The 23,891-nt window shown below is 38.5% G+C and overlaps 4 protein-coding genes and 1 pseudogene across 6 annotated transcripts; 2 read left to right on the top strand and 3 right to left on the bottom strand.

The window, feature by feature from the left end:
* Positions 1-7: 7 nt before the first annotated feature.
* Positions 8-9,644, bottom strand: LOC18027893 (DNA-directed RNA polymerase V subunit 1). Its single transcript, XM_006411187.2, has 18 exons — positions 8,909-9,644; positions 8,422-8,518; positions 7,945-8,071; positions 7,743-7,858; positions 7,585-7,632; positions 7,265-7,429; positions 6,638-6,796; positions 4,659-6,539; positions 4,394-4,569; positions 4,220-4,295; positions 3,971-4,098; positions 3,622-3,779; positions 3,083-3,357; positions 2,766-2,939; positions 2,529-2,669; positions 981-2,431; positions 742-856; positions 8-648 (listed from the first exon to the last, which is right to left on the bottom strand). Exons 2-18 carry the CDS (start codon positions 8,500-8,502, stop codon positions 295-297), a joined length of 5,625 nt encoding a protein of 1,874 aa, XP_006411250.1. The 5' UTR covers positions 8,503-8,518; positions 8,909-9,644; the 3' UTR covers positions 8-294.
* Positions 9,645-11,640: 1,996 nt separating this feature from the next.
* Positions 11,641-13,803, bottom strand: LOC18027892. Of its 2 annotated transcripts, none has more exons than XM_006411185.2 (6): positions 13,624-13,803; positions 13,306-13,360; positions 12,814-12,912; positions 12,560-12,736; positions 12,147-12,351; positions 11,641-12,067 (listed from the first exon to the last, which is right to left on the bottom strand). In XM_006411185.2, exons 2-6 carry the CDS (start codon positions 13,327-13,329, stop codon positions 11,877-11,879), a joined length of 696 nt encoding a protein of 231 aa, XP_006411248.1. In that variant the 5' UTR covers positions 13,330-13,360; positions 13,624-13,803; the 3' UTR covers positions 11,641-11,876. The 2 variants fall into 2 exon arrangements, with proteins under 2 accessions (XP_006411248.1, XP_006411249.1); XM_006411186.2 differs by having other exon boundaries at positions 13,669-13,803.
* A 2,369-nt stretch (positions 13,804-16,172) lies between these two features.
* On the bottom strand, positions 16,173-18,606 carry LOC18028115 (auxin transporter-like protein 2). 2 transcript variants are annotated; one of them, XM_006411183.2, is made up of 8 exons: positions 18,511-18,596; positions 18,364-18,380; positions 17,849-17,991; positions 17,580-17,765; positions 17,387-17,499; positions 17,021-17,302; positions 16,730-16,937; positions 16,173-16,625 (listed from the first exon to the last, which is right to left on the bottom strand). In XM_006411183.2, the coding sequence occupies exons 3-8, from the start codon at positions 17,981-17,983 to the stop codon at positions 16,179-16,181; spliced, it is 1,371 nt and encodes a 456-aa protein (XP_006411246.1). In that variant the 5' UTR covers positions 17,984-17,991; positions 18,364-18,380; positions 18,511-18,596; the 3' UTR covers positions 16,173-16,178. The 2 variants fall into 2 exon arrangements, with proteins under 2 accessions (XP_006411246.1, XP_024003807.1); XM_024148039.1 differs by lacking the exon at positions 18,364-18,380 and having other exon boundaries at positions 18,511-18,606.
* Positions 18,607-19,496: 890 nt separating this feature from the next.
* LOC18028114 (60S acidic ribosomal protein P0-1) lies at positions 19,497-21,568 on the top strand. Its single transcript, XM_006411182.2, has 4 exons — positions 19,497-19,947; positions 20,054-20,122; positions 20,711-21,202; positions 21,292-21,568. Exons 1-4 carry the CDS (start codon positions 19,690-19,692, stop codon positions 21,424-21,426), a joined length of 954 nt encoding a protein of 317 aa, XP_006411245.1. The 5' UTR covers positions 19,497-19,689; the 3' UTR covers positions 21,427-21,568.
* A 163-nt stretch (positions 21,569-21,731) lies between these two features.
* On the top strand, positions 21,732-23,891 carry LOC112081614 (annotated as a pseudogene).

Here is a 23,891-nt window from a genome sequence, read left to right as displayed (position 1 = left end):
GAAATGGCAAATGCATTGTCTAATAAATTAGTCAATGTCAAGGCATCACCGGAGAAAATTACAATGCCGCAAGACTCCAAAACTAAACCAGTCACTGAAACCTAAAACTTATTTCCAGACAATAAGATCTGCAACTAGACAAAACTGCAATGTACACATTGTTTTGCAGTAGGACATCAGAGTCTTTAAATGAAAAATAACCGAGACATTCTCTCCACTCTTTATGTACATCTCAAAATAAAAGAGTGGATGATGTTTAGAGGAGTCTTCACCTCTCCTACCAATCGACTGGGCCTATTCCTGAGGCTGAGTCTCAGCCTGTGTCTCAGAGTCTTCACCTCCATCACCAATCGGCTGAGCCTGAGCCTGAGGCTGAGAGTCTTCACCTCCATCACCAATCGGCTGAGAGTCTTCACCTCCATTGCCATTCGGCTGTGACTGAGGCTGAGTGGCGTCTTGCTTGCTCCTTTCTCTGTTTGCATCATCCCGCCTTTTGTAGTACTTGCCGATGAATTCTTCAGCCAGGTTGGGGAATTTCTCCATCACATAGTTGATGATGCATTTCCTGTATGAAAAGTCTTGTTTGGCCCCATCGGTTGAGACAACAAAGAAGCACCTGCTTTCAGTAAACGTCGTGTGCTTATCGACCTACATTGTTCCACCAAGAATTTTTCACATCAGACCTAAGACTTATCAAAGCTTTAGAAGAGATGCTCAACTGTAAAGGAGAATGCTATTTACCGTGATGAAATCAACACCGGAACCAAGCTTGGAGTCTTTGTCAGGATGGAAGTTCAAAACGTGCTCCAGGACATATGACTTGTCAGCATCCGAGATTGGTTCTCCATCAGGGTACCTTTATCGAAACAACACAGTTATACAAATATGAAGCCTAACGTATATACGGAATATGTAACTGCACAAAATATACTTAGAACTGGAAATTGGATAGGTTGAGTTGAAGAACTAAAAATGCATACCCGGAACGATGCAATATGTTCCTGAGTTTCCTCGTGACTGGCTCGACATCTGAGAGAAGCTCTTGCTCCTCTGAGGTGAACATGTCCAAGCGCTGTCCTGTTGCTGTAAACATGGGAGCCAACTTCATCTCAGATCCAGGGGTCCTAGGAGGACGATTCTTCTTCCCATCTGCACCACCACCATTGGACCAGCTACCATGTGAGTCAGAAGATGGATATCTCTTGGTTGGAATTCCCCACTGTCTTGTCTCAGTCTCATCCTTCTCTCCGCTATTGGTCGCCTTCAAGGATACCCACGGATTTCCATCATCCCCATTAGTATCCTTGTCTGAAGAAGTGGCACTTGGCTGTCCCCAAGAATCCCAAGCAGCAGGACTTGGGTCAGTTTCAGAATTCTTCTTACCCCAAACAGCAGAGCCGGATCCAGTGTCCGAGTTCTTTCTTTCCTTAAAACCCCAATTAGTAGCACCTAATTCACCTTCTGAGTTCTTGTTGTCCGGGGAACCCCAAGCAGCTGGACCTGACTCAGTTTCTGAGTTCTTTTTGTCCCAAGTACCCCATGTAGGCGTACCTGATCCAGTGTCGGAACTCTTTGTGGGCTGAGGACCCCAAGCACCAGCACCTGATTCAACTTTAGAATTCGTATTGTTTCTAAAACCCCAACCTGCATCACCAGACTCAGTTTCTGAGCGCTTTTCGCCCCAAGAACCCCATGCAGCTGATTCTGTTTCTTTGTTCATTTTGTACCCGGCACCCCAAGCAGCAGCATCTGTTTCTGTTTCTTTGTTCACTTTGTCCCCGAAACCCCAAGCAGAAGCATCTAATTCAGTTTCAGAGTTCTTCTTGTCCCTGGAAACCCACGCAGCAGGAGCTGATTCAGTTTTTGAGTTCTTTTTTTTCCAAACCTTTTCTGAAACAGATTTGGGTCCCCAGACGTCAACAGAAGGCTCATTGTTTTCTATGACCATAGAATCCTTCTGAGCTGGTCTTGTTTCCCAGCTCGGTGTTGTATTTGCATCGTTATCTTTTGGCTTTGAGCCCCAAGCACGCCATGAATCTGACCTGGAAGATTCTTGAGCATCTTTTTTACTGTTCCAACCAGACGAAGCATCTTCCTTTTCAACATTTGTAGTCTTTTCCCAACCAGACTGCGGGTTTTCCTCACCACCTGTATTTCTCGAGAGATCCCATTCTGAGCCACCACTGAAACCATTGTCCCACTTGGATTCTGATGGCTTGCCTTCATCATGTATATTTTGGAACTCGGCACTGTCCTCAAACTTGAGCTCTCCAAGAGCAGAGTCTCGCTCGGGCGATTCAGCCCATTCAGCCATGTCTTCCTCTGTAACATCAAAACCAGGGGAAGAAGCATATGCATCTGCATTTGTCGTGGATCTTACCATTTGGAGAAAGCTGTACACATCTGTTTCATTTTCATTTTCTAGACCAGTCTGCAAATAGGTTGACAGTAAAGAACATCAGATTAAAGAACAAACATATATGAGACAAACTCAGTCAATTGGTATGATTTCTGGCGAGAATGTCTACCTCTTTTTTGTTCCATAGGAGCTCAAACTTTGAACCTGTACCAACATCCACACGTTTTCCCCAAGAACAAGACCCAACGACTGTTGATAGAGAATCTGTATGACATTTCTCAGCCGCTTTCTCAAAACATTTCCTTGGTGTCTAAAAACACAAGAAGTAACTCCCGTTAATATGGACTACTAGTATATAGTCATAGAAACTAATTTATATCTAACATTAAAGCATCGGACTACTTACAATCAGAGTTGCTTCTGTGAATGGAGCCTTGATGTTCAAGGATCGGGTCAAAGCCTTGTAACCTCCAGAATTGAAACCCAACATATTCCCTGAACAGGTCATGTTGTTTGCTACGAGAATGATATGTTCTTTCAAGACTCCTTTCGAGACCATTCTCACAGAAGCTGAGAGACGCTGCAAATCAAATCAACAACTTACAGTTAACTTCCTTACACAAACAATGAGCAAACATGATAGCATACATGAAATAAGAATGAACTATCATGATTTAAGTGTAAGATCAAGTGCACGGATCAGGTTCTGAAATCATTAAGTACCTGAACTGCTTGCTCAAAAGCACAGGATAAACCAAGCAACTCTTGCACTTGCTTTATAGAGTATGGGATTGACCGTGTTGTGTCTATTAGATGAAGCACTGAAAGACAAGAGTCCATAACAACTCTCCATGCATCACCACTTTGCTTGACAGCAGATTTTTCAACGGTGACATCCAAAACCCATTCCCCCCGGCGGGACGCATGTCGATTCCAGATCCAGGTTGTCGTTTCTGGACTATTCCAGGTTATATTTGCTGAGAAAATCCGTGGATCACCTGCCCAGTTTAGAGACAGAAGTATTATCACAAACAGTTTTCTAGAAATCGATTAGTGCAAAATTTTAACCACAACTTAAACGACGAATCATTTAGACTAGTTGAGAAAATGCTTTTAGTTCTTAAACCTTCTGGCAATACATCTAACTAGAAAGATTTGAAATGAAGACTCTATGATATACACTACAACCCCATCGAAAGAAAAATCAAAATGGTAGGGGTAGACCGTAGACGAATTGATAATAATGAAAGCTATTCAAGTACCTTTGATCACTGTTTCCAGCAGGACTGGGTAAATAGTGTGGCAAAGAACATCAAGAGTTCTTTCTAGATCAGGATCGGTGGCATTGTAGGAGGAAAACATCAAGCACGGCATATCAGAATCTTTGCTCGCACATGGATCACGGAAAGAGCAGCACTCACTGTTCATTCGAGAAGAAATTAGTTATAATCAGACTATAGTATTCAAAAAGCTAGACAAGTAGACATAATAAGACGAAGACCAAAAAGAACTAGAAAGCTAGAAATCAACATCAGAGCTGCTTTCTGGAGAATTTCTGCGGTTCATTCAACCAGACACGACATCCAGTGGAAAAGCGAATCATGTACAAACCTGAAAGACAAATTCGTTCTTTTGAAGTCGTCAGCTTTCTTCTTTTTCTTTTGTACTAGTGAGTTAATTGCATCCTCACACTTTTGAAGTATATCCTGCATACTGATGTTCCACTCTTGCAACAATGTCTAGTAAGCCAAAAAACAACAATAACAAGCAAAAATTAAAAGGATTATTAGGCGTAAAGTATTTCTATGACAGGTAGAGGCTTCCAGATAGTATCAACAGTACAGAAACCAGAATATAAACCTTATTAAGATGAATATGGCCACGTAGGGATGAATCATTGCCAAATATTTCTGAAATGGCTTGTTGCTTTCTGTATCTGCATGCGAGTAGAGACAAAGCAGATTGCAGGATAAGTAAAAAGCGAAACAGCACACACACTAAAAAGTTCAACATAAGTTAAAAACCTATACTTACTCCACTAGGAATTCCACTGCAGTTTCTTTAAGACTAACTTTCTTCAGCTTGTTCCTAACTGTGTAAGCAGCATTTTCCTGGCAATACTTTTTACCACAGCGGCATTCATTCAAATACAGAATTACACGCCGATCATTGGCAGAGTTTTGGAAGTTGACTTTGCAGAGTAGAACTTCCTGGGAAAAAGACAAAGACAGAAAAACGTTTAGGATACAACAATACAGAAGATCAAAGCTTTATTGAGGCAGCATCGAGAATAACGTACCTTCATTAGCTCCCATGATGAGTTGCTACTTGGAGTGGAATCAAGCACTGCTTTATAAGCAGGATTTGACATGGCAGTAGCTGCCAATACGCCAACAGGTTCTCCAGCTTCAAACAACCCTTGATGCCCACGGTCTGAATTCCCTTCATAGCTGAATTGCACTATCGAGTTGCTGCAAGTGTTTCTCACGGTGCCATCGTTAGTAATCACAATGTCCCGCAGAACAGCCATCAGGTTCTTGAAGAGTGTTCCAGGCTCAGCTAGCCCTCTGGAAGATCGAACAATGACCTCCCTTGCAGCTATTGAGTGAGCCATCTCTTCATAGGCATCCAGTCCGTGAAAGAAGCAGCCCTTCACAATGCCAAAATCTCCAGAGGAAGAGATTCTGCCATATTTTCTCTTACAGAACTGAGCCATGTCTTCCACCAGAGTCTTCGTGTAGAACTTCTTTTTGTCTGAAAGTTGAAGACCCAGGAAGCCTATCTGCTGCACCAGCTTGTTTATAGCTGAGTTGCTCTTGATGTCAATCAAGTTCCGCATGGAATATGACTTGAGCATAAAGTTAGCAGCCACTTCCTTCACTTTGTGGATGCTGTTCTCTAGTTGCAATTCATCTTCATATGATAATCTCAAGCGAGACACCATAGGAGAAATCTCTCGGGTGATAAGATTGTGAATAACATTCATGTCTTCCCTAGACATGGATAAGTCTTCCAAACTTACACTAAATCCCTGAGCAGATAGAAATTCCATCAATAGAGGCTGCAGTGAATCAAAGAATCCCAGAGCCTCCTTTGGACCCTTCTCCAGCATGATTGCAGTTACGATTCCATTGATGATAGACGGCATCGCATCAACCCCAAAATCAAAGCACAGCAAATCACTTTCACTAACTATGAACCTGTCCCCTTTACTACTCAGACGCTCAGGAAAGGCAAGCTGTAGAATTTGGAAAACTGTCCAAGCCGGGCCAGATTCATAGGACTTTCTTACTGCTGGTGGTGACAAAGACAGAGAGCCATACATAGCTAACTGTTGAGCAGTTGCCTTGTCCAAATACATCTCCTCCAGCATGACCCTTAGAGAAAGGAGGGAATCGCAGCCTAGCTGCAAAATCAGCTGCCCAGTATGTGAACTACGCAGTTGCTTATCCACAGAGAAGAGTTCCATAACCTCGGCCTTAGCGGTAAGTGACTGTGGGTAGAACAAATGGACACAATCACCATCAAAATCAGCACTGAGGGGGCCACACATCAGAGGATTAATCTTCACCGTGTTGTCTTCATGAACATACACCCGAAGTGCTTGCAGAGAATGCTTATGTGTTGTCGGGGGTCGGTTGATAAACACAACATCCCCATCCATGACCCTGCGATGAACAATCTGCCCGGGCTTAAGCACAGTGTGCCCCTTGGAACCATCCCTCAGAGAATAGGTTGTAGAACCTTGAGTGTAACTCAAGCACATCTTGTTGTCCACTAAATCTTGAAGATGACCTACATTGTGGACACTAACCCTCTCCTCAAAAGTGATTCTCTGAGCAATCTCCACTGGGATCCCTACCTCGTTCACATTCCTGTATGCATCCCCAGTGATGACGCTGCGAGAAGAGAAGCCTGAACCCTTTCGAATGAAGAGTGTTCTCATCTTTTCTGTCCAAGCTTTCGAGGAGGAACTGTCCGAGATCTTCGACACCCCGTATCTCACATCAATATTCCTTGTCGGTTTCGCAGTACCCCTCACCCGCAGATAGGTATCCACCACTCTAAACATGTCATTGGCTTCAATCTTATGCGACTCAAAGTTTGTCTCGCCAGATCTGGAGTTCTTTATAGCTACCACTTTCTTAAGAACATCTTTGAGCTCAATTCTGGAAGGATCCTGAAAACAAGAATGACATAGATGCATGGGTCACTTTCTAAACAAAAGCCAAAGCATTCAATAAACTCAAGACAGGATTTTAGTTTCAACTGGCTTACCACTGACATGGAGCTGAAACCATCAGAAACATCTGGCACTGACAAACAGTTAGGCGGGACTGGAAGATATTCTAGTATGTATCCTTCTTGAGGAATATGTCCCTTTGCTGTGAGTTTCTTTCTTGTTTCTTCGGGCATCCGTCTTATAATTTCCTTCACCTGTTTTTTTCCCAGCATATGGAAAAGGACATGGAAATAACGTAATCATCAGTTTCCAGTTACAAAACATCACCAAAAATACAGAATGTTTTCAAATAAACAAAAAGAACGTAAGACCACCTTCGACATTAAAATCCTACAAGATCCAGTAAACTCTAGTCTAAAATCACATAACATGAGCCAGTGACACCTTGCAGAGACTTACAAAGGTATATTTATTGTTTCTTTTGTTCAAACATTCACAGATGAATTCAAAAGTATAATTACTTAGCTTAGATTGCTTCTAACCAACTATGTTAACTAATTTGAATAGGAAACGTAAAGTATATCAAAAGCTTGAATTTATTAAAAAAAAACGTTACAGATGATTCTGCACATGTTAAATAATTACAAAGCTAAGTATTTTTAAGGTAACACAACATTCTATGATAGAAACAGAATTTTGAGCATGCAGAAGAAAGTAAAAACCTCTCTTGCCAGCAAGGGCCGTGTGTAGTCGCTTCCATAGCGGTAACCATATCTTTCCAGGAAATTCCAACAGCCTTCCTGGAGTCTTGATCTAGATGGGAACTTCAGTTCTAGGTATGAAGCTCCATCTGATGCTTTTTCTCTGATTGAGATGTTCGAAGCTTCCTGAAATAGTAATTCAGTAGTTAAAAATCCCAGAAGTTCAGCAATAATATCATCCAAAATCACATATAAGCAGTGAATGTTCCAGGATCCCATAAGAAACATCTATCAAACTGCTCTTTAGGTGGAAAGGAAACAATGTGAATTTCATTACTCACCTCACAACAGACACCTAATAAACGCTCCGCAAGCCCACCACTTGTGCTCTGTAATCAGAACGGTGAAAAAAATTGGTCGAGGTTTTTTATGGTTTATGATAGATCTTATCAAATTATATGTGTAAGATGGAATTTAAGAAACCTCAATGGGGTAATACCTTGGCCTTCTTTATATTCAGGCACTTCAAGCACAGAAGGCTCAGCATTTGTTTCAGCTCACTAACATGCGCAGGATGGTATATTGGCACTGGCAGCTCAATGTACCCAAAATGACCTGAAAATGTAGAAACAAACATGGATATCTGAAATTCCGGCAAACAATGAAAGAACAAATATAGAGTAAAAACGGAACTGGTTTACCTTCACACTTATCGGGCTCTGTCGCACCGCAAGATTCACATCTACCAAATTCCAGAGGTAGCCCCAAGAATGAGTTAGACAGCTGGCTGGAATGATTGATAGCGGAGTCACTAATTGATGCTGTACACTGCAAGAAAGAATCATAGCCCAGTGAGAGATAGAAGAGTGACAGAAAATATATCGCAGAACTGAACATAGCACTCTAGCTTTAGCACTATAGAGAGCTGAGTTCACTTATACTGAACTTCACAAACTTGGTGTCAAACTTAACCAAAGCATATAAAGTAGAGTGTTTTGGCTATTCGCAATCCTTACTTCTTCTGTAGAACTCATTATGAACATTCTAGCTTAGAACTAAATAACGCCGTACATGCAACTTTTGATCACTCATCGAACCACATTCATGGATTTAGTGGAGGGTGTAAAGATGCCAAACAAAATGTAATTAGTCCAGGGAGGATAACTCTAGTAACTTACGATTTCATGGGGAGTAGCAAGAGCAAATCTGATTCCAACAATCTCTCCTTCTAGAATATCTGATGAAGCTGCGTCTTCCATGACGAAACCCTAAAATCTGAATCCAGACAACAGCGAGACCGAGTAAGCACTTAGCAGAAACAACAAACAGAGAAACGGAGACACTGTCGAGTCCACTAACTTGAGAAAAAACCCAGAAACTTCCAAAGAGAAACCCAGTTTTTGAACAAAACCCACGAGTCAGAAGAAACACTTCGAAAAAACTGTGAAAGGAACAATTTTTCTGCGTGTTTCCACGAAATCGAAAGCAGTAAACGCACGATAAAGCGAAAGGTCCTAAATTTCGAACGGAGAGAAATCTACATTTGAAACAACCATAAACCCAGTACAGAGAAAAACCCCAGAAACAAACGGCGGAGTAAGTCATGATCTCGACATCTTTTTCTCGGACAACATCGAAAGATAGAGTTGGGTAAGACGAAAATACCTAAGAATCGGCGAATGATTTCTCAATCCAGCAGCGTGTTTGACCCGTCCGATTCCAGAAAGGGAGACGAAACGAAACAACGGGACACAAGGGTTTTGCAGGTGGAAAAGAGGGAGAATCTGAGTGAGAGGAGAGTGAGAGTGAGCGAAAATGGCGGACTTTTCTTTAAAAGAGAGAGAGACCCAGGAGTTTGTGTAGCGTCAATGTTTTTCTCACAAAATCCTTTTCTTCTTCAGTTTCAACCTCTAAATAATACACATTGCATGCAAAGGGGGAAAATATCATATGTATTAAGCAAATGAACCAATGTGATTTTCTCTCTGTTTTCTTTTTTTTTCTTCATTGAATTTTTTTCTTCTATAATACAAAGATGGAATACAAAGTTGGGATACAATTTTTATACATAAAGCCGGCGAAAAACAGAATTTCCTCGGAAACTTTTCCCGATACACAGAAAACATATGACGGGATACTAAAAATAAAAGTAAAATTCTCAAAACACGGAGAAATTGGAAGAGCATAATAGCCGTGAAACTATATAACTCAAAAGGTAACTGATGAGTGATTTACAACCGCAAACAGAAGATAACAAAGAATTGAGAAAACTGCGAAGAAATAGCTGCGAAAAAATAGCTCAAAAGGTCACTGACGAGAAATTTACAACCGCAAACAGAAATTAACAAAGAATAGAGAAAACTGCGAAGAAATAGCTCAACTAAAACGATTAATCCGAACATAAAAAGCAAAAGACGAGAATCTAACTCCTACACACCTTATCTTCTAATTTAAAATAATTTTATCTCTGTTTGCCATTTGTCACAGTTATATTTGATAACAATGGTTATAAAAAAGGGAATTTACATATTAAAAAAAAATAACAGCCATTAACAGGATAAAAATAAAAATTAACGGATCCCAAATCCCTAAAAAATCATTATACAAAACAAATGATAATACGATTAAACTTATTCATGATTTGATTTCGGTATGGTATATTGATTAGATTTGTACTTTTAGATTTTTATTTTAGACTTATTTTATAATTTGAGTTAAGATTTTTATTTTAAACTTTTTCATGTACATGATTTCATGGTTTTTGTTATAATTAAAACAAAACCGTCTGATTTATCATTGTTAACTAGAGAATAGAGAGATTGTAACCATTTATTAATACAGCAGAAATAATGAAAGCTTCAAAAACGGACAATAAATTTCTTAAATGATTGTGCATGTGTGGCTGGGTTGATGAACTCACAGAAAGAGAAAGGAAAATTTTGATTTGATTTGATTTCGGTATAGTATATTGGATTGGTAGTCATATCTAAGTTATAGCAAAAAATTTAATCCACACAAAGTGAAAGGAAAACTTCAGAAACGGACAATAAATGGTTGTGCATGTGTGGTTGGGTTGATGAACACACGCAAAGAGAAAGGAAATTTTTGATCGTGAAACCAAAGCCTAACGAAGAGTGGCTACTCTGTATACATGAGGCTCGTAAAACTTTTCTTAATGGGCTATGTGAGAGCTGTTCCAATGATGTTGGTCTCGGTTCTATGTTTGATTTGTATCTTTTTTTTATGTTTTCTGTCTAGCAATTTCATGTTTTGTTAAAAATATCGGTGTAACTGTACTTGTTGGTGGGTCTAATCCTTCTGCTTCATCTTAGCTTAGTTTCATTCATCAAAAAAAAAAAAAACAAATCAAATATTCAAGATTCACCAACCAGTTGATCAATTTTCCTATTAGTTGTGAATTGTTAGGGACATGTGACAACATGCCATATTCCTATGCCTGTATGAGTTGCAACAGCAATACGTGACTATTTACTCGTACAAAGAAATTCGGACAGATATGGAGTGGTCAAAACCGGATTAGTATCGATTTAAAATTTTCATAAAAGTAAAGCCACATTATAAATATCTTATGACAGTGTATCAAATACTTGTCTTATGACAATGTATCAAATACTATCATTTTAAGTAGATTATTCAAGGCTGGGTTGAATTTAGATTTCTTTCTTCTTTTATTGGAATTTAGATTTCTTTCTTCTTTTATTTTTGGTCAAGGTTTGAAGTTAAATTCTTAAAAGAAACAAATTCAGAAAATTTGTATATGTAAAACAGAACCAAAAATGAAAAATAAAACGGAGTTAATTATTTGAATCGAACAAAAACCAAAAAAAATTCAAAGCAATCAAAAATTTGTCAAAGCAATCAAAAATAAGAATTGTAAAATAAGTTTGGCTACAACCATAATTAAACCAAACCAAGTCTGAGATTTTCTTTGAAGGGACGAGCCTCTTCTCATGCTCATATGTCTTTCAATACCAGAGAAGTTAAGACTTAAAGATTAATTGGGACTTTTTGTCTGCTCCACTTATTGTGAAGTTGTAATTAAGTGAGAGCGTTACACAGCGAATATGGTTAAACTTTTCGTGTAATGTTATACAAACTCTCTCTCTTGCACTTTAAAAAAACAAAAAAACGTGCTCGGCCACATTGTTTAAGATGAATTGAAAACAGATAACAGTAAATATATCTAGATACTCTAAATAAACGATAGTTGTTTTGTTTAGTTACCCAATCATCTCGTTAACTGCAATAATTTTGGCATTTACATGTGAAAATCAAGTTCATAAAGGAAAATTCAATTTCACATTGGCTATTTGGTTAACTTCGTATAGAATTGGTTTTTGGAATTTAGATAAGCGAAACCGTGTATTTAGGCAGGCTTTTGTAGGTATCAATTATTATATAGACATATAGTAATGATGATGCACCTGTCTGATATACAAAATATACTTCAGCACAAACTACATCAAAAACTAATTTAAAGTTTTAGCCCACACAGAGATGTGAAGATGGGTCCTTTAACCCTTTTTACTGCTAATACTACTTAACTCTTTCACTCTACTTCTTACTTTCTTAACTTTAACTACGGTTTTTACTAACAGGAGCTCATGACTCCTTAGTTGTCCCACCTCGTAAGTTTCTTCCTCTTCTTCTCTCCACGAACTTCCCTGAGCAGCTCTTCTAGTTCTTCACATAGAGGTTCTGGAGTTAGCTGAATTATCTCATCATCATCACCAGCACTAGCCGCCTTTGGATCTGTCTCCTCCTCCTCCTCACTTAGCCATCCACACTGAGAATTCCTGGAACCTATAGAATGATTTTACCTCAGTAAGAGAAGTATTCATGTAGTGAGATTTTTGTGGCGACGAGTTTGTTAGTTTGTTACCTCGAACAGAATGGTGTGCATAACCTGCTGATGCATCTCCTAATTGAAAAGTTGCAGGTGATGAGTCCAAGATGACCGTCTCGCTAGTGATCGACAAACAATCAGTCTGGCAAGTCTGTGTTCCTGTCTCCGCACCACACCCGACCAAAGATGTTGAGTTGCTACCAACATGGTCTCTTCCATCCTCAATCTGCTGCTCCTGCTCCTGTAATACAAAAGACAAATCGTGCTGCAAGTTAAAGTAGCATTATGGATAAATCAAGTTCAAAAAAACACAGTCAGTGATTTATGATACTTGATCACCAAAACAAAATCTTTGACTAAGGGTTTAGGGAAACAGTTGTATAGTTGCTATGGTTAAAACATGAGGAACAAGTAGAGAGAGAGATAGAGTAGGGAGAAAATGAAATCACCTTTTCTTCTTCCTGAGCCGTTTGTTCATGTTCTTCTTCCGCTATCTCTTCGTTTTGTTCCTTAGCCATTTCTTCTTTCTGTTCTTCATCCAATTTTGTTGCTTGTTCAAGGCATGTATCTAGAAGCACTTGGTAACAATCCCCTTCGATCAGGAACCATCCTTCCTCACCATACACCTGAAAATCCAAAGTGGGTAAAGCATGAAAGTGTTTTCAGAGTAAGTGAAATCAGAGGCTTAAATCCTAGAACATACCTCTAGCAATCCCTTGATAGACACAGTGATGATACGCTCCTCGAATCCAAGAGCTCTCATGGCATCTCTTGCTGCGTCCTCTCGCATCAGTCCAGCCTTCTGCAAAAAGGGGTAGCAAAAATAGCAATTTAAAAGGCTGGATAATAGATAGAAACCATACAAGAAAAGAAAATAACACACAAGACACTGATCTCTTCTTCTATTTCTCACTGAGAATCAACCGGTAAACGAGAAAGTCAAGAACAAAAGAAGCAAACAAAAACGTAGGAAGGAGTTCTAGAGCATCTCCTACTCTACCAAAAGCCCCAAACATCAGTTCAACCTCTACGTAACAGAACCATTCTGCTTCTATTAGTCACTGAGAGACAACTGATAAACGAGAAATTCAAGAGAAAGAGAAACAAACAAAAATCGAAGGAGGAGTTTTGGACCATCTCATCCTCTCCCAAACCCCAAACATCTGTTCAAACTCAAAGTAAGAATAAAGCTCACCCTTTTTCTTCCTCTAGGCGCCATTTCTTTAATCCCTCGCGATTCTCTGTGATTTCTGAAGAAAATGAAGGAGAAAAAATGTTAGTTTCAGTCTCTGGGATTGACAATCAAACAAACGTAAGGCAGACCAAGAGAAACGGAGACATTGTCGAGTCCACTAACTTGAGAAAAATCCCAGAAATGTTCAAAGAGAAACCCAATTTCTTTAAAAAAAAAAAATACAAGAGTCGGAAGAAAAACTTCCAAATGACGAATTTTTTTCTGCTCGTTTCCAGAAAAAGTCGAAAGCAGTAAACACCGCGATAAAGCGAAAATGACCTAAATTTTTGGTTCTTTAGGGTCTGATAGGGAGAGAGAACTCACGCCTGGAGAAGATTAGCGGCGACGGAGGAAGTTTGGGAGCTGGAAAAGTTTTTTTTTTTTTTTTTTTTGGTCGTGAGCTGGAAAAGTTAAAACGGGAAAGAGAGCCGTCAATCGCCTCGTCTCCCAAAAAATCCTTTCCACGACAAGACTGAGTGAAGAGTGAAAGAAACAAGTTATCAAAAAATACATAAGTTATTCAATATAAATTATTAATTGTTAGTCAACTAATTTTCTGTATTAGTTTACGGTTAGGTGTGAATGTCAATAATTGAATAAACTCTTCTGTTTATTTAATTAACCATCTTCCTCTTAAGTAAGTAAATTTGTTACATTGCCATAAATCCTTCTTTTAACTTTTTTTTATCTATTTCGATTATAAAACAAAAAGAAGATTGTCAATTAGTTGAATATATATAAACTTATTGATTATTACTTGCAAGTGTCAAAAATGAAAATAATTTTTTCTTTCAACTCTTGAGATTATAGGGTCTCTTATTATAAATATACGGGTTTGGAAAGAAAAGAAAAATATTATGATGTATACAAATGTGTGTGAGTAGGTCTATATACTAGGAGTCTAAGACCATAAGGAAATTCCATAACAATGTTTCAAGCGCATATGAGACGCGTGTCAGGCACGCCTCCAAATCTAGACGAGGCAAAATCGAGTGCACATTTGAAGATTTGTTAATTTAGTCATGAAGTTGGATTAGTTAGTTAAATACCCTAAGTTTCAATCTTAGCCGTCAATTGATCTCCTTACAAGGATCTTCCAATTTCCAACGGTTTTAAATGCGCCACGCGTGGTCTAGCAGTGTACTAGTACTAGTTTCAGGCTAAACTAAAAGCAAAACTTCATTTTACTGGAATATTGCTCGAATTTCTAAGTTAAGGGGCACAGTTAGCGGAACTCTATTCATTTTTATGGACTATAATGGCAATTTCAAAAATATTAGTGACAAAATTAAAGAAATACAAAACTACCGGGAAATCAAAGCAAAAAAAAAAGATTCTGCTATAACCGTTTGCTGATACAACCCCTGTTTATATGTTTCTTTGATCATTTGTTTCTTTCACTCTTCTGTCTTCACCTTCGTGGAAAGGATTTCTGGGAGATGAGGCGATTGACGGTTCTCTTTCCCGTTTTAGCTTGACCGGCTCTGAAACTTCCTCCGTCGCCGATAAGATTCTTCTCCCGCCGGTAAGCTCTCTCTCTGTCTCTGTTTCTGTCTCTCTCTCTTAACCAAACAACGCCGCTCATTGTCTTTTCTATCGCATCGAATAGGGATTCCCTCCTTCATCCGTCGATTACGGTCCTTCATCCGTCCATTACAGTCATTCATCCGTCGATTACGGTGAGTGTGTGTGTGTGTCTCTCTAGCTTTCATAGTGTGGTTCCTTGTGAAGTTGACAACTACATTGCTAATTAAATCATATATCTGTAGTTGGAACCATCAATATTGTCTCTTAATTTGATGTTTCTTCTCTTTTGACTTCTATCGAGCAGCGAATTAGGGGTTTTCTTTGGACGCAATGATTGTATATTAGCCTCCGTCAGTTTGTCTCGAAATATACAATGACGTAAATTCTTGCCTTCGTTATTGTTTGTGTTTTTCCCTATATGTCTTTATTGAGATTGCTGATCAACTAGCTTTGGATCCTATATGTCTTTGTAGAATGGATTCAGCAGCTCTTGATGAGGTTTCTAACTCTGATGACATACTCCACATACCAGATCTAGAAGAAGATAACGCACATTATGAGCATGTAAGTTTAGAAGTTCAATGGTAGAAGTATCTCTGATTGAAAATATTTTCGGCCGTCAGAGCTACTTCCACCAATTGATGACTTTGGGTTTTCTTAAAACATTGATTATGTGCCTGCAGGGCCTTGCAGGGTCTTGCAGGGCCTCGCAGATGATCTTTTTATAAGTCCGGAAGATGCGCATGGTCTAACCGAATCTTCATGCCGTCCTTCAAATAAAGTTGATAAAATAAGGTTTCTCCTAAAAAATCTGAGAAGCGTGCCAAGGAAGCATTGGGGCTCATGGATGGGCTATTTGAGGACGGCTTGGACGGCTTGGATGGCTTGGACGGCTACGACATCTTCAATGCGGATTCAGATATCAAAAAAGCGATGAAATCTCTTCAGAGAGCCAGCACTTCTGTGATAAAAACCCTTTTGCGTTGGAACACTGTGCCTGAGAATATGCTAAATCTAATGCATGGGATAATAATGATTAAAACAATTATGTTATACAGTATATAATTTTGATAAAATGCTCAATTATAAAACTTAGATGATGTATTGATGTTAATATATGGTGTATGTTTGCAAAATATGAGTATACCGAAAAAGGTCGAGAAAATAACAAGTTTTCAAACTAACAAAAGCAATTATAAAAATGAAGATCTGAGGGAAAAATATATATATATATATATATATATATATATGTCCAACAATTTGTGTTTATTGGTAATTAAAAAAAAAAAACATTAGCGGACCAAATGTTAGCGAGGAGGACACTGATAACATTTAGCAAAGAGGCCAAAAGTATCAACTTGTTTAATGAAATTAGTCATACTCGCCCATCCTCCTAAACCGAAACCAACCACAAACACCCAAACCACCACCACCACGTTCACCACAAACGCACCTCTCCAACCGCCGATCAAGGCCGGTGGTTTCTCGGCGGCGTTTTGTCGGGAAGAAGCAGAACGGTAAGTGAGGATGTGAGCGATGGATGGGATGATGTAGACGGTGAATGTGACTAGGAGTGCACCAACGGCTGAGTTTATTGGACCGAAGAAAGGGAAGATTATGGCTAATAACCATATTGGAATCACCACCGGTAATCTCGTCACCGCTCGCACCAAAATGCTATTTGTGTCATGCATTCCCACCACTTTCTCCCACACGAAATATAGCGGCGTGCACGCGTACCCGAACGTTATAAACTGCACTAGATCATATTTTATTGCATACATGAAAATGACCATAAAAACCGAACCAACCCAAAATTGATAGAACCGGAAACCAAACCAAACGTCCAAAAACCTACCTGGTGGATGAGCATGAGGATAACTGCGGCGTCGCGCCACGGTGAGTTTGGAAGGAGGGAGAAGGCATTAGAATGAGTGAGAAGCTCATCTCCAAAGGCCCAATATACGGAAATAGCCGATGGGATGGTTAAGGTGAAGACATATAGTGTAGCCATTAGATATATGTACTTAAACTTTCTTGGTTTCCACATTGCATGCATTATCTCCCTACAAATTCAAATAGTCAAAAACATTAAAATGCGTGAAAATACAAACTCACTAACAAAGACTCGAGGTCTAGGAATACTTACACGGTCACAGCATGGCCACCAAAAGTGTACAATATATTAGTCGCTCCGGTGAAGTACAGAACCATTTTGGTTGGACCGGAATGAGTCACTCCTTCGACCTGACCGTGGACAAGAGCCGCGATGGTAAGGTACCAAGCGGTGTAAGTGGTCATGCCAAGGCCGAGAAATGACCATATTCTATAGTTGTGAAATGACGGTATAAACACTGTGGTTGCACAACATGCTCCGAATATGTATGTCCATGTCCTCTTGTCCAGCTTGTCGTTTATGTAATATATGTTACTGCCCATTATTGTTGTTATAAGATTGGGAAATATAAAACAATATCAAGATACCGAATAAAATTGAGATCCTATAATAACCAACCTTGCACAAGCGATGAGTTGGATAACAGAACCAAAGAGGAGAAATGTGCAGTTGAATGTTAATCCTATTGCTTTCCAATATGGACCAAGCAAACCATCTAACACTTCGAACCACTGCGATATCAATGGTTTTAACGATAGATCTGTAGTCGTCAAATGAAAGATCTAAAAGTGGAGATAGTTGTGAGTGTGACCTGAATGACATGGTTGTTGAAGTTAACATTTTGTCTCTCTTTTCGACTTCTGTACTCAACGTAGAGAACACTGATGAGATAAGCTGTCCAGCTTCCCATAAAACCATAGAAGATCTGAAGAATTACACCTGATGCCATTCCCATTTGTGAAAATGAATAAGGTAGCGTCAATAGAACTTGAGCAACCTGCCAACATAATTAGAATTATCTTAATCCATAACAAGACCTCATGTTATTGGTTAATAAGGTGAAATTAATTGAATTATAACCTGGTTTGATGCACAGCTAAACCAAGCATCATAGACAGAACCACCATGCCATAGAAAGCTCTTCATGTTTAACTCAAATCCTCTCTCTTCAGTCTCATTCTCCATTATTCCCTCTTCTGTTTCCTTGATTGACATCTTCCAATCTGCTTCATAATTTAAAGTAGACAGGAAAAAACTTTTGAAGAACTATAGTCTTGACTCTCGAGTCCTATTTTAAATATCGAATAAAATTATCAGACTTTGAGGCTAGTGAGGTGCCGTTTTTACTCTGTTTCAACATGTTTTTGGACTGTTTTGCAGTCTACAACAAATGAAAGAATGATTTCGCTGTTTTCTGGGAATGTTTGTTAGTCTGTTACATTCCTTTGGCTTACATAATATATAATATTTAAATCAAACTCTTTTAATTGAAAAATCACGTTATAGGTCTATTACTCGAAATTATCGATAGTATTTGTATGGAGATGAGATCATGAGATTGATAGTAGCAATGGAAGAGAGTGAAGAACAATTACCTAATTATTTTTTCCACCTGCAAAAGTTATACAAATCAAGGAATAAAGAAGTAAACTACATTTTTAAAATAAAACCTTTTATGAAACTTACAAAAAGGACTTGTAGAGAAACGATGAGGAAATTAATGGGTCAAAAATTATTGGAACCTTAAGACAAAGAAATAAGAGAGGGAATCTGTCTTCTTCTGTGTTCTTGTCTCTGTAACTCTTCTTTGTATTTTCTTTTTGTTAACTTCTTCCCAGTCTTTATTTGACTGAAACTAATAAGAGCATTTCAGTGAAGGAATCAAATATAACTCAAGATTTATGGGCTTCTCTCTCTGGCCATGCTGATTATCCTCTTTCTCAAGGGGGTCCCTGAGTCATTTCAAAATTTTCGGAAAAAAGAAAGCAAACGATGATAATTTTCGTACATCATAAATTATAGATTTCATTATACTTTCGTAATCCAAAAGTTGAATACACCATAACAATTGCAATCATGGCTTATAAGTTAAACGAGTGTCCTATATATATACATATCATCATGCTCTTCTTTTTAAAAAGCGAGCCTTCTCCTATTTGGACCCTCCAAATATTGATCTCTACAAATTCTTCACTAGTGTTTATAATCTGACATACTTTATCCCAAAAAGGTGTATAAAGATGAACATATGCAAGAAAAAGTAAAGGCTTTTCTTAAATCATATCATTGATTCTCATATCCTTTCGCATGGGAATATTACCATTTATTAGATATGGCCAAATGGTATGACTTGCCTACCTAACTCTGGTATACCACACAAATAGCACTAAAAATTATACATACATGATAAAACTCGAATAACTTTGTGAATGATTAAGGCAATAAAAAATCGATTTAAGGTAAACTAACCTCAATTAAGAGATAAAAACACTCTTAAACAAGAGTGGGAAGCCCAACATGTTTTGAACGACTGACTTTTATTTTATGGTATATTGGGCTTAAAGCTCATTCAGGCCCAAGTCTCAAGCCCAAATTAGAGATGATCGGATTGCCACAGATCCAACAAATATAAACCGTTAGATCTAGGTCATCCCCAGAAACCCTAAACCGTTATTCCTTTCTTACCCCGGTAACTATATAATCCATGAGTCTTCTTCCTCAACTCTTTTTTGTAATCCTTCGCAGCTTTTCTTTTTTAGGTTTTTTTTCTCTCCTTACTCAAAAACACAGTTGCAGAGGTTAAAGTGACGGCGCCAATTCGCTGTCCGCCTTGTACGAGCTCGAGCTTCGTCTAGGCCCTCGATTTTCTTACCCTTTTTTTTCTTAGATTTCTTTTTCTTAGTCGAACTTTTCGAGTAGCAATGGCGGTGAAAGCAACAAAGGCGGAGAAGAAGATCGTTTACGACTCCAAGCTTTGCCAGCTTCTGAACGAATACCCTCAGATTCTAATCGTTGCAGCTGATAATGTCGGATCCACTCAGCTTCAGAACATAAGGAAAGGTCTACGCGGCGATTCCGTTGTTCTCATGGGGAAGAACACAATGATGAAGAGATCTGTGAGACTCCATGCCGAGAAAACTGGAAATGATTGTTTCCTCAGCCTCCTTCCTCTTCTTCAGGTTCATTTCTCTTCTTTCTGTTGATCTTCGTTTTGCTTCATTGAAACCTGTGATTTTGTTCTGTTGGAGAATTTGATTAATTTTGTGTTTTCATTGTTTGTGAAAGGGGAATGTTGGGCTGATCTTCACAAAGGGTGACCTGAAAGAAGTCAGCGAGGAAGTTGCCAAGTACAAGGTTTGTTCGACTTGATTGATCTTATGTTATTATGATGTCTGGCTTAATCTTAGAATTGCATTTCACGATTGTGCAGTATGGATTGATAAGTTGGGTAGCTTATGCTTTATCTCTAACCTAATGCTCGAGATTACTAGCTTGGAAAGTGAGAGTTTGCATCTGGGTTTGAAATGGAATAGTGTAGATACTTGTGTTATTGGTTGAAACGTAGACACAATGATGAAGGTATTGAGAGTATTCTAGACACTTAGGTTCACTGAGTTTCCAGGAGACTACATATTGATGCTTCACTTTGTGTTTCGATTGTTTGATTTATAACTTTCCTTGTGCTGTTAATCGTTATTTTGGTTAGTTATGATTTCCATTAACCTATTTCTCAAGATGATCTAATTTGTAAAGTGAAAAAGTATGCATCTTGGTTTAAATTGGAATTCATATATTTTTAACCCCTTTATGTTCTGTTTTAAAACGCAGCTTGAGTATTCTAGTATCTTAGGTTCAGATTCTGTAACTTCCCTCTAGTGTTTTGATCGATTGTAGTGTTAACTGATTAGAACTTTCCATGTCCTGTATTTATTTTTATTACAGGTTGGAGCTCCAGCTCGTGTGGGCTTAGTGGCTCCGATTGATGTGGTTGTGCAGCCAGGCAACACCGGTCTTGACCCTTCACAGACCTCTTTCTTCCAGGTGCTCAACATTCCAACCAAAATCAACAAAGGCACGGTTGAGATCATAACACCTGTGGAGCTCATCAAGAAAGGCGATAAGGTCGGTTCATCAGAGGCTGCGCTTCTAGCCAAACTCGGAATCAGGCCGTTCTCTTACGGTCTCATCGTCGAGTCAGTCTACGACAATGGCTCCGTGTTTAGCCCTGAGGTGCTTAACCTCACTGAAGACGACCTCGTTGAAAAGTTTGCAGCTGGTGTCTCGCTCATCACCGCGCTTTCTCTTGCAATCTCTTACCCAACCTTGGCAGCTGCTCCTCACATGTTCCTCAATGCGTACAAGAATGTTCTTGCTATTGCCTTGGCTACTGAGTATTCTTTCCCTCAGGCTGACAATGTGAAGGAGTTTCTAAAGGTTAAAAGACCGTTTCTTTTGAGTTTTTAGATTCTGATGATTAGTCTTGAAAAACCTTTTTTTAAACTGTGGATTATTGTTTGATTCAGGATCCAAGCAAGTTTGCTGTTGCGGCGGCTGCACCGGTTTCAGGAGAATCTGCTGGAGCTTCTGTGGCTGCGGCTGTGGAGGAAGAAGTTGCGGAAGAGTCTGATGAGGACATGGGATTCGATCTGTTTGGCTAAACTACGCCGTCTTACAGTTATCTTTATGTTTTATCAATTATAGTTGAACCTTTTTTTAAAAAAAAACACTTTCAGAATTTCTGTTTTGCACGTTTATGGATATTTTTCCTTATATCTATGAAAACTCTCTTTCTGGTTTTAATTTTCTCTCCGTCTAGATATTCTTCCTGATCCCAATTATCTATTATATAAATACTCAGTTAAGCTTCACCAGCTTGACACATAGCTTCTATCTTTAAAACACATCATTTGCCACATCAATTTAAAATGATAAAAAAAAATTGATTATTTTTCCTTTTCTTTTTTTTCCTTCGTCATTTTTCTCACTCACGCGCCGTCAATCTCTGAAGAGTTTCAGCTTTGCCGTGAGTTTCCAAACACCGGGTAAGGACCACCACAGCGCCGTGTTCTACTTCACCATGATGAACCAATTCACTCCGGCTCGCTTCTTCACCGGTTTATCAACGGCAGCGACTCGTTCTGGAATCAGAGGTTCAAAATCGTCAATCGGATCATGAAAGGACTCTGGGTAGTGAAAGCCGCGGTTGGCAACTATAGTGTGCCTTCTATGCAAGGCCATGGCGTGCAATTACCATAGAGGTCCTAACTGCTACTTTGAGAATTGAGATCGATGTCGACATAAGCAGCTCGGCCATCGCAACAGCGATTCTGTGGCTGGCTTTAAGGTATGTCACGAGTGTGACGATTGACATGGGTTCTTAGCGGAGGCGCATACGGAGGATGAGCGGCCGGAGAGATTAATCGGAGCTGTTAGGGTTTATTGGTGCAGGTAAATCTCACAACTATCTCCTCTCTAAGCTGCAGGGCTTTTACTCTCAACCTTCTGTAACATCAACTTCTTAAACAACTTAAAAAAAAAAGGAAATCTGGAATGAAGTTGGTGAGAGCTATCTCAGCATTGTAAGTGCTCTCACGTCTAAATGCAATATGAGATGACTATGGACTGGTTTGATGTATCTGTCTCCATTGCAGCCAGATAAGACTTCAGGAACCATCAAAGAACAACTCTCTGCAACATGCGCTTGAACAACTTTGGCAACAGAAAGAGGAAAGGGTCTGAGAATTTTCTGATTTAAAGTTTTTTTCTTTTTGGGTGCAAATGCAGGTCTTTGTCGCTGTTTGTTTTTGATTTTACAATCTGATTAAAGTTTTATCTGCTTTTATTAGTCGATTATCTTCTTCTGCAATGAATGTCGAATAAAATCTTAGTTTTGCTTATGTTTCTCAGACTGAAATTTGTGGAGATCTGGGACATTGTTGGGTTTTTGATATGAGAATTCGAGGGTTTAAGAGACAACGACTGGAATGTCATTTGGACTTCGTTACCGAGAGTTATGACAGACGTGAATGTTGGACATATATTAGCCATGGGACCGACGTGAATGTTGGACATATATTAGCCATGGGACCGACGTGAATGTTGTTTTGTTAACTTATGATCAAAACACCTTCCCTATTTAATAACCACTGAAATAGTTGAACCTTTAGACGAAATTAATTGGTAATAGCTTTAGTGCAGTTATATGCTAATTAACATTTTCTTTAGTGCTAAAAGAGCGAGTAATTTTGTTATTGAAAATACTTTCTGTGAGTACAAAAACAATAACAGGTCCAACAATCGATTTTAATAACAGCAATTCAAACTAATTTTAATACATTTCAGCACTGAACTTTCATTTCAAGATTTTTTCTCATATTATAAAGTCCCGAGATAAATTAAATGTCTGTCATTGGTCCACAATTAATTAAAATAAAAACACTTTAAAAACGTTACAAATTCTTTTCATGCACGTTCATCTTTCTAACAATAATTCCTTCAAACTTACAATAATTACTCCTTTTAAATAAAATACATTGTATCTTAATCACAACGTAAACTTCAAAAAGAAAGACATTACAATATCCATTGTTGAACAAAAAAAAAAACAGAGAAACAGAAGAGAGTAAACAAAAAATGTCTGCAAGTTGAAGAAATTTCAAGTTATAGTAAAAGTAAGTTATTCATTACAAAACGAAGACTGTTATACTGTTTTTTCATATATTGTAAATACATGCAGATATCAATAGACAATTAGTTTTCACTATTTTCTTAAAATTATGGGTTTTGCTAATTGTTGTATGTTTTGTTTTTAAAAACACTTCAAATCAAAGTTCATTTCTCTGTCTTTATAATTTAAAATAACGTCTTACAATTTGAAGTTATATTATTATAAATATTCAGAAACTAACGGTGAACTAATAAGATAGATTCAAAACAACTGAAAGACTACCAACCAAGAAAGGTTCAAGAAAAAACGTCAAAAGCTTTCATTATGGATTCCCATAAACGGAAAAAACCAACAACTACTCCAGAAGAATCAAGATCAAATAGGTCCAAAAGAGCACAGTACAGATCCAAAAACAACAAAAAAAAAACACAGATACAGTCACAAATCCTTCTTTAA

This window comes from Eutrema salsugineum, unplaced genomic scaffold (genome assembly GCF_000478725.1).
Source record: "Eutrema salsugineum unplaced genomic scaffold, Eutsalg1_0 scaffold_10, whole genome shotgun sequence".
NCBI lineage: Eukaryota > Viridiplantae > Streptophyta > Magnoliopsida > Brassicales > Brassicaceae > Eutrema > Eutrema salsugineum.
The sequence above is the reverse complement of the archived record's forward strand: the minus strand, read 5'-3'. Positions and strand labels throughout refer to the sequence as shown.